A 9923-nucleotide genomic window follows, 5' to 3' on the forward strand; every position below is an offset into this window, starting at 1 on the left:
ACAAGTCAGTTTGGTGGAAACACACCACTGGTGGGAAATGGCGCATTTCAATTTTCTTTATGCATATTTTTGAATATTTGGATTGAAAATCTGTCGCCAATTGGATGGATACCTAGATAAAGTGTAGTTCATACATGCATAATCTACCTCAATTAACCATGAAATCCCTAGTTTGAAAGCGTCTGTTTACTGCAAGCTGTGCTGCACCATTTTCCCTCACGTGGGCCAGTCCCCTAGCAATTCAAGTTCTAGCTTCAGCCCCTTGTCATTTGAGTGACAGCTAGCAAGATGCCCACAGAGCAGAGAGAGAGAGAGAGCAATGACGTGGTGCACATATTGGCACATGTGGCTTAATACACCATTTTCTGGAACTACTTTTGGCATGTGAGTGCTACTTTCAGAATTACTGGCTAAAAAGTATACAAATGTACAACAGAATCTCTTTAAAGAAAAATATCACAAATATTCCAATGTACAATTAATTATTTCTCAGTCATGCTTTAAGATACACATTTTAAATATACTGCTCAAAAAAATAAAGGGAACACTAAAACAACACATCCTAGATCTGAATGAAAGAAATAATCTTATTAAATACTTTTTTCTTTACGTAGTTGAATGTGCTGCCAACAAAATCACACAAAAAGAATCAATGGAAATCCAATTTATCAACCCATGGAGGTCTGGATTTGGAGTCACACTCAAAATTAAAGTGGAAAACCACACTACAGGCTGATCCAACTTTGATGTAATGTCCTTAAAACAAGTCAAAATGAGGCTCAGTAGTGTGTGTGGCCTCCACGTGCCTGTATGACCTCCCTACAACGCCTGGGCATGCTCCTGATGAGGTGGCGGATGGTCTCCTGAGGGATCTCCTCCCAGACCTGGACTAAAGCATCCGCCAACTCCTGGACAGTCTGTGGTGCAATGTGGCGTTGGTGGATGGAGCGAGACATGATGTCCCAGATGTGCTCAATTGGATTCAGGTCTGGGGAACGGGCGGGCCAGTCCATAGCATCAATGCCTTCCTCTTGCAGGAACTGCTGACACACTCCAGCCACATGAGGTGTAGCATTGTCTTGCATTAGGAGGAACCCAGGGCCAACCGCACCAGCATATGGTCTCACAAGGGGTCTGAGGATCTCATCTCGGTACCTAATGGCAGTCAGGCTACCTCTGGCGAGCACATGGAGGGCTGTGCGGCCCCCCAAAGAAATGCCACCCCACACCTTGACTGACCCACCGCCCAACCGGCCATGCTGGAGGATGTTGCAGGCAGCAGAACGTTCTCCACGGCATCTCCAGACTCTCTCACGTCTGTCACGTGCTCAGTGTGAACCTGCTTTCATCTGTGAAGAGCACAGGGCGCCAGTGGTGAATTTGCTAATCTTGGTGTTCTCTGGCAAATGCCAAACGTCCTGCACGGTGTTGGGCTGTAAGCACAACCCCCACCTGTGGACGTCAGGCCCTCATACCACCCTCATGGAGTCTGTTTCTGACCGTTTGAGCAGACACATGCACATTTGTGGCCTGCTGGAGGTCATTTTGCAGGGCTCTGGCAGTGCTTCTCCTGCTCCTCCTTGCACAAAGGCGGAGGTAGCGGTCCTGCTGCTGGGTTGTTGCCCTCCTACTGCCTCCTCCACGTCTCCTGATGTACTGGCCTGTCTCCTGGTAGCGCCTCCATGCTCTGGACACTACGCTGACAGACACAGCAAACCTTCTTGCCACAGCTCGCATTGATGTGCCATCCTGGATGAGCTGCACTACCTGAGCCACTTGTGTGGGTTGTAGACTCCGTCTCATGCTACCACTAGAGTGAAAGCACCGCCAGCACTCAAAAGTGACCAAAACATCAGCCAGGAAGCGAGAAGTGGTCTGTAGTCCCCACCTGCAGAACCACTCCTTTATTGGGGGTGTCTTGCTAATTGCCTATAATTTCCACCTGTTGTCTATTCCATTTGCACAACAGCATGTGAAATTTATTGTCAATCAGTGTTGCTTCCTAAGTGGACAGTTTGATTTCACAGAAGTGTGATTGACTTGGAGTTACATTGTGTTGTTTAAGTGTTCCCTTTTTTTTTGAGCAGTGTATATGTTAAAGCACCCATGCACTTTTTAAATCACTGTGTGTCTAATACATCACTGAGTGTTTATTTCTCTGAGCCTCCTTTTGCCATTGAAATGCTCATTCTGATAGTGTGGGCTTGTTCATACAAATATAAATATATTTACATACACAGCCCTGCTTGGCGGATAGGATCGTCTAAAGCCCTTAAACTCAACTCTGGACCTAGAAGCCAGTTCCACTGTGGTTTTTCATTGTTCCCCTCTAATCAGGCACTGATTTAGACCTGGGACACCAGGTGGATAATATTAATTATCAGGAAGAACTGAAAAAAAGCTTGTAGGGTAAGAGTTGAATACGCCTGCTCTAAAGCCTACCCCGCTTACCCCTTCAAAGGAGGAGGATAGATATGCAAATAAAAGATTACTGGTCATTGGTCAGAATAATCAGATCAGATTGTGATGCCATGATCTGGGCCAAAAACACCATCCCACCTGAACAGGCTGAAATTACACAAAAATAGCATTATTATCATTTTTACAATTTCAGTGTTATTTCAACCTCAGTGTGGAAATATCATTAAAAAAACAGGAAATCACATTTTAAAACTGCACTGCCCCTTTAACAAGGACCCTTTAATTACATTTCGTGAAAATCTCCAAAATCATGGTCTTTTTTTGTTCTAGTTTCATGAGGAATCACCCTAATGCAGCATTTGCCAGTATTAAACTAAACACAAACAGGACATTGTCCATCTGAGACTTGCCAAGGGTTAGCCCTGCTGGGACTGGATACCCCATTTTCAGTTTCAACTTTTGCTCAGAGTGAACTTTTTGTCTGACTCTATATGGTTCCATTTGACGTCAGTGTGACGCTCATGAGCCATGTAAGGCCCTTTGACCTGACTCACATTGAAATTACACTCCGAAATTAAACTACAAAACTGCAAGTGACATTCAACCATGGATCAGCAAAGAGCTTTAGTATTAATGTTCTGCTTGCAGAGACAGTGACTAGGATTGCTTGTTAGACCAAGCTCTGTATTACTATCTATATCATGCTGAGTTAAGTATTTCAAATATTTCACAAAATGTTATCAATTTATATTTGAAAGTATTTGATTCAACCAAGCACCAGTCTTCACATTCCATCTTAAAGGGCCAGATAGATTCTGGGGTTCCCTTTAACAGTTCCAGACATTCTAACCATTTTAACTTCAGTTGTTCAGTGCCTAGTCATGCTGCCATAGGAAAGAGGAACAAAGTTGCGCTGTGAGACCCAGGAAGTGTTGCCTAGCCATGTGAATGGCTTGGATGCACCAGAACAATGCTCGCCGCCTGCCGTTTCCTCAGACAGCCGCCCAGATTCCATGTATTATACCCCAGGTTGCCTGGCAGTGGAACCCTCCTATTGGAGCCTCAATCACACATTACAACCTGCCAAAGAGCATTGGTTTAAAAGCCATGAAAATAACCACCGGCAGGCCACTACCTTTTCAAAGCCACCATTAATTTCTAGCTATTTCTATCAAACAGTCTTTTCTTTTGCAATGCAGGAACCAGGAAAAAATAGAATTTTGCTTCAGCACACACATTTCTTGATCCATGTTTAATTATTGTTGTGTGAAGAGGTGGAACAAGTTTGTGTTTCCAGCTGCAGATAAGAAGAGTGCCATTGCCTAAAATTTGCTCAGGAGCTCTTTTCAGGAGTTGAAACGATGAATCTCCCTATTGAAGTGCTCCATCTGCTTGACTTTCACAAGGTTGAATGACAACAACTAATGAGTAAAAGAGATCCTATGTCTGGCAGAATCTGTCCTTACTACTATATTCATAACTGATTATATCACTCGCAATCCTGTGTGTTATCGATCTCAGCCTAAAGTACTGTCATTACAGATATACACTGAGTATACAAAAGATTAAGAACACCTGCTCTTTCCATGACAGACCGACCAGGTGAATCAAGGTGAAAGCTATGATTCCTTATTGATGTCACTTGTTAAATCCACTTCAATCAGTGTAGATAAAGGAGAGGAGACGGGTTAAAGGATTTTTAAGCCTTGGATTGTGTATGTGTGCCATTCAGAAGGTGAATGGGCAAGACTAAAGATTTAAGTGCCTTTGAACGGGGTATGGTAGTAGGTGCCAGTTGCACCAGTTTGTGTCAAGAACTGCAACACTGCTGGGTTTTTGACTCAACAGTTTCCTGTGTGTATCAAGAATGGTCCACGACCCTAAGGATATCCAGACAACTTGGCACAACTGTGGGAAGCATTTGACTCAACATGGGCTTTCGACACCTTGTAGAGTCCATGCCCTGATGAACTGAGGCTGTTCTGAGGGCAAAAGGGGGCTTGCAAATCAATATTAGGGAGGTGGCCCTAATGCTTGGTATACTCAGTGTACATTGCCCAGTTGCACCATTGCAAGATAGTCAAAGTAATACATCTTATGAGGTGAGAGAACGCAACAAGGTTGGTAATTGAAATAAAAGAGCTCCATTGAAGGAGACGGAGCCTCCATTTTCTACAGTGAAGCATAAAATGTGTCTTGTTTATGCCCTGAAGCCAGGCTGGACAAAAATGACCCTTAAGATAATGGATTCAGAGGACATGTCTCTTTTCATTCATCTTACAACCCACCATGCAATCAATGACTGTTATTCCAGTTCTTGTAATATTTTAGAAAAAATAGAACGTGTGTCAGGCAGCCAAGAAAAGCTCAAAAGCTGCGAAAAAAGATGGATCATTGCAGTAAACGCATTGTTGTGGGAAATTACCACAGAGCCAAAGATCTGCTTCGACTGAATAAAGTAGAGGCACAGAAATCAAGTTTGGTGCACTGGTGCTACTCTGTTGTTCTCTGTTGTTGTGTTGATGAACTCCCTCAAGTTAGTCTGTGACATGCTGCAAAACAATAAAACTGCACAGTCCCTAAAGGGAAAATCAGTTCCGAAACTTGTATTGCTTGTAATTGTCCACCATTCCCCTTTAGGATAGAGTACATCTTTACATAATTTATATACTGCAGTTTACAAGCTATTGTTTACCTGCTCACTACATTACACTACCTGATGAATGTTTCTGTTTCAAATATTGATTTGCATGTAAACTTTTAGCCTTATCAAAACAAATAGATCCTGAAGCTGCCATTAGCCTATAGCTAAAAGGTTAGAGAGATGATGGGAAAAAAACAGGAGTAGTTGATTGATTACTCATCGGTGAGTCTATCTAGTGGTGTAGCAGACTCCCTTTTCTGATATTCCGTCATGGCATCAGCTAATCCAAGCTTCCGCAAACACAACACTTCACAAACCTGATACAAGGATGCTCCAATCCATCAGAAGCATATTTATCTGCATCCATCCAGCCATTTCAGAGATGGCCTTTTTCATATCTCTTGGCATAGAGTGTTATTGTATTCTTGGACAGTTCAGTACAGTAACTCCCAGCTGGTCACAGAAACCTTGAAGCCTGATTCTTTGGGGCAGCCCTTAGCAACATCCTGATAACAAAAACAACAGCGAGTCACTTTCACAGTGAGAGTGGAATTCTATCCCTCCAGGACAACAATAGCCCCAAAGCAGCCGAGTGGGCAGCCCGATCTGGGCCTGCACAGATTACACCTTGCGGGACATTGTTCTCTGGCTATATGGGAGTTCTAGGGATGAAGAGGAGCAGCAGATGGCAAGGAGAGGGAGAAAGTAGAGAGTAGGCAGACCAAGGCAAGACCACCAGCTGTCATCCCCCACCTCTCACTGTCGCAGCTGGACCTCCATTACCCCTGTCTGAGGCTCAGAGGCACACACAACAAGCAGATACACAAGCACATGCCACAGACATTCCACAAGAGAGGAACCAACACAAAGCACCACTTGCTCGAGTATAGAGTGTACACACAAACACACTTCTTAAGGTGATATGGCACTGGCAAACACACACACTGTTGATCCAAACCAAATCTTAGCAGAGAGAGGAATAAAGAAAAGCAACAGAGTATTAATTTAACAACTCTGGTCCTGGGGTTTGGATGACTCAAGATAACCCTTGTTTTCAATTAATGAGTCTCCAACTGGTTTGGATAGGCTTTGCTATAAGACCCATGTTGGGCTCCCGAGTGGCGCAGCGGTCTAAGGCACTGCATCTCAGTGCTAGAGGCGTCCCTACAGACACCCTGGTTTGAATCCAGGCTGTATCACAACCGGCCGTGATTGGGAGTCCCATAGGGTGGTCCGGGTTTGGCCGGACCATGCCATAGGCCGCCATAGGACGGCGCTAATATGAACCCTTAAGAGAGTCTGGAATGCTGGTTTTGGGCTTTGGACATAATTTGAGAGAAAAGTAACACCTTTTAAAAGCATAACATAAGCAGGATGAAAATCAAAACATTACTCTTCCATAGGTTGTAAAAGTTTATATCGGGGGTTCCCAAACTCTTTTGCTTCGTGACCTGCCAATTGAGGTGTCTTTTGATTCGCAACCCACCAAAAGGGTTCAGCGGTGAAAAACAAACACAGACCAAAGAATAAGTCAAAAACAATCTTGGCAGCGGAGAGAACATTTGGCTATGGACCTGAAATAAAGTGATGCAGTTTTAAAGGCAAGTTTTCTGCAATTCTATCCATTCTGAAATGGAGCTGAGATAAAATGTTGCAGTTTAAACAAATTTCCTGAAATTCTACAGAAATTCTAGAGATTTTCCAGTACTTTTGTATAGTTCTTAACCAGTCATTCTTAAAGTAGCACTAACAAGCCAAAAGCAGTCTTCGAAAATTGCATACTACATTCACATGTGTGCAGATATGTACATCACGTCATTGCTTTTTCTCTCTCTGCTGTGTGTGCATCTTGCTAGCTGTCACTCAAATGGCCAGGGCCTGAACCTCATTGGCTAGAACTCGAATTGCAAGGGGGCTGGCCCATGTGGGAAAAATGGCACAGCTTCCATATAATAAACTGCTTTCAAACTAGGTATTTTGTGTTGAATTGAGGTAGAATAGTAATTCTGCATGTATGAACTACACAATGACACATCCAGCCCAAAGCGGGAGATTTCAAAAATACTTAGTCGCCCCCGAAGTTCCCGAAGCATGTCTCAATTATGTGTTCTTATGCTGAAACATTGTAACAAAATCAATGGGGACCTGACTGTGTAGCTTTTATTTTGTTGATTGTATATGTATTATTAGGTTATTATTTCAAAATATGGGTCCGTTATCTTTTCTATACTTTATTTTGTTTTAGTCTAAGTTTACACTGAAAGCGTTTTTTTGTCATCTCGAACATGTATAGAAATTATTTTTTAAAGTTTTATTTACAATGCAAAAAAAAAATATACAACGGACCAAGGCATTCTGCATTATAGGGTTATCAGCCATACAGGTGGGACCATGGGAACGACAATCCCAATGCTTTGTTTTAACGTTTAGAAATGTCAATCATCACTTGCGATATGGTTTTCGAAACATATGGAACTTACCTTTCATATCAGCAAGAAATAACCTTTCAAATAAGAAAGTTACACTTACTGTAGCAGGTTTCTGGTGCCTTCTCCAGGTGATTAACTACACTTACGCTACACAGTTACACTTACAAACAGGTGTTCAAGCACGCTAGATACTGTAGCTAATCAGTAACAAGCGCTTTAACATGGAGATGTGTTGGAACACTAACCCTATAACGGTGTGCAGTAATTTAACCTTTAGATTTTTTTTAAACGATTTCTTGCTGATATGAAATATAGGTATGTTTCCAAAACCGTACCCCCGAAGTGATGCTTAAAGTTCAGTCCAAGCCTCACGGCAAAAATATGCGTCCCCCGGCCAAAAGATAACAGTACTCCCAATGGCAGAAGACAGCGCCTATGAATGGGCTACCCGCGCGACCCAACTGGAAACCACAATTTGGGAACCACTAGGCTACTACTTTAGGTAATTGTGATTTATGCAGGTGGTTGATTGCTGAATCTTCATGCTACAACACTATTGTTTCCATACAAATATCAAAAACACATAACCAAAAACAGCATTTCAATATTTATTGAAATACGACACTGTAGGCTAATGTAAAACTGCATTCACACACTGCTGAAATATGTTTTTCTTGCTCTGACCAATTGCTCCGCTGTTTCAGAAAATGACGTTTTAATAAACGTGCGCAGAATTTAAACTTGGCAAGTGGTGCTTTACAAAAGAAACGAATGAAGCAACAATAATACGCTATGTCAAGTGTTTGATGTAAAAACGAATAATTATACATAGCCTATGCTTGAATTGTATGCATTTTATCACATTGGTCCAATCAAGTCGGGAGTAGCCTAACATTTCTCATTCTTACCTGCTAAACACTTTTCTTATCCTTTGAACCAGGGTCGGCGATGCCGTGATGGTTTCAGGAGGCATAGTCTCAATGGTGGTGACAACATGATTCTGCTGCGACGATATCATCTCTGAACTAAACATTTAACGATCAGAAACTAGGGTGCATTCTGCTCCGTGCACGGAGAGGACGTAGGGGCTCGGGTACTCCACGAGGGACTAGATCCGATTATCGGTGCGCGCGATGGACAGCCTCAGCATTCATTCCATGGTTCACACAGGTGAAGATGATGACGCTGCTGTATTTACAAAAAGTGAAGAATGTGTGTTGGCCACACACGCGGGGAGTTCATGAAAGATGCACCTGTTCCTTAGTGAAATGTTTGCAGAGGTACCCCGGTTCGTCAGTGTGCATTTTCTGAATCCCTGCTTCAGACTGTGCGGTGATTATGAGAGGCGACTGGTTTTGGAAGGGACGTGAACTACCTTTATTAGCCAGCAGGGAGAGTGCTTTCACCACAGTTAGTGCTGTTGAACCTGAGGAATAAACCCACTGATTTAGGTCTACTGTTGGAATACAGCATTGGAAATAGCCTGCAGATAAAGCAGATAGTTGTGCTCTATATACATAGTCCCTACAAATAGTCTGGTGTGGGGTTATAACAAATAAGCAATGCAGGTGTTCATTGGCGAAAATAAGCATTATGGAAATGTAACATCATTTCAGTAATGCCATACTGTAAACCAATTTTTACTTTTTCAGTTTCAAAAGGGTCTGGACTGGCTGAATATTCCATAGGGATATAACCTAATGATTCTATTTTAATGGATAAAAGAAAGGAAATATTTGTATATTCATTCAAATAAATGTCATGTCATCCATATCAGTTGAATCACAGCAATGTTTCCAGTGCCTTTGAATATGTCTACTTTATTCACCAAACCTTAAAATCTCTCTACCTTGAAGTCAAGTTAGCTGTTGCATAGTCTCGTGTTGCCACCCTCCCTAACTCCGTACCGAAGCTACCTGTCACAAGATCAAATGTCAAGGAAAGCTGTCACAAACAACAGATGGGTTTGTGGTGATGAGACCGTTTGGAACTTAAGCACAACTAAAAACAGTGAGCTGAGCTTTGCTTCCTCTAGTCAGAAAGACACCTCAACATAACCTAGTCTTTTTTTTTTTTTATCTCTCTGCTTGGCTCTGCCCACACAGGGACATTTTCACAGATAGTCAAGACTGGCTTGTTTTGGAGCTGTCAATCTTCTGGTGGAAACCACATGAGTCACTCAGAGTGACAATCACAATGTTTACAGGGAGAAAAACAGCATGTCCCATGAATAATGAAATTATGAATGATGAAATGTAATCTGAGCAGCAATGGGAGGGAAGGGCCTCTTCTCTCTGATGTAATTCTACAGCAGCACAGTGTATGAGAAACTAGATACTGTTGAATAATCGGGTGTCATTATTGTCATTCAAATGGCCATGTTACACCGTGTCAGAGGGCTTACTACAGCCTCTAAGCCTTTTTCATGG

The 9923-nt window shown here is 42.5% G+C and overlaps 1 protein-coding gene across 1 annotated transcript in view; it reads right to left on the reverse strand.

The window, feature by feature from the left end:
* LOC106571386 (solute carrier family 35 member F1) overlaps positions 1-8856 on the reverse strand; it is a 135967-nt gene extending 127111 nt beyond the window's left edge. The window contains exon 1 of the mRNA XM_014144409.3: positions 8403-8856. Coding sequence (XP_013999884.1) covers positions 8403-8527 — 125 coding nt within the window. The 5' untranslated portion in view covers positions 8528-8856. The remainder of the gene's footprint in view (positions 1-8402) is intronic.
* Positions 8857-9923: the final 1067 nt, after the last annotated feature.

Source organism: Salmo salar, chromosome 15, assembly GCF_965601325.2.
Source record: "Salmo salar chromosome 15, fSalSal1, whole genome shotgun sequence".
In the NCBI taxonomy this organism is placed as follows: Eukaryota; Metazoa; Chordata; class Actinopteri; order Salmoniformes; family Salmonidae; genus Salmo; species Salmo salar.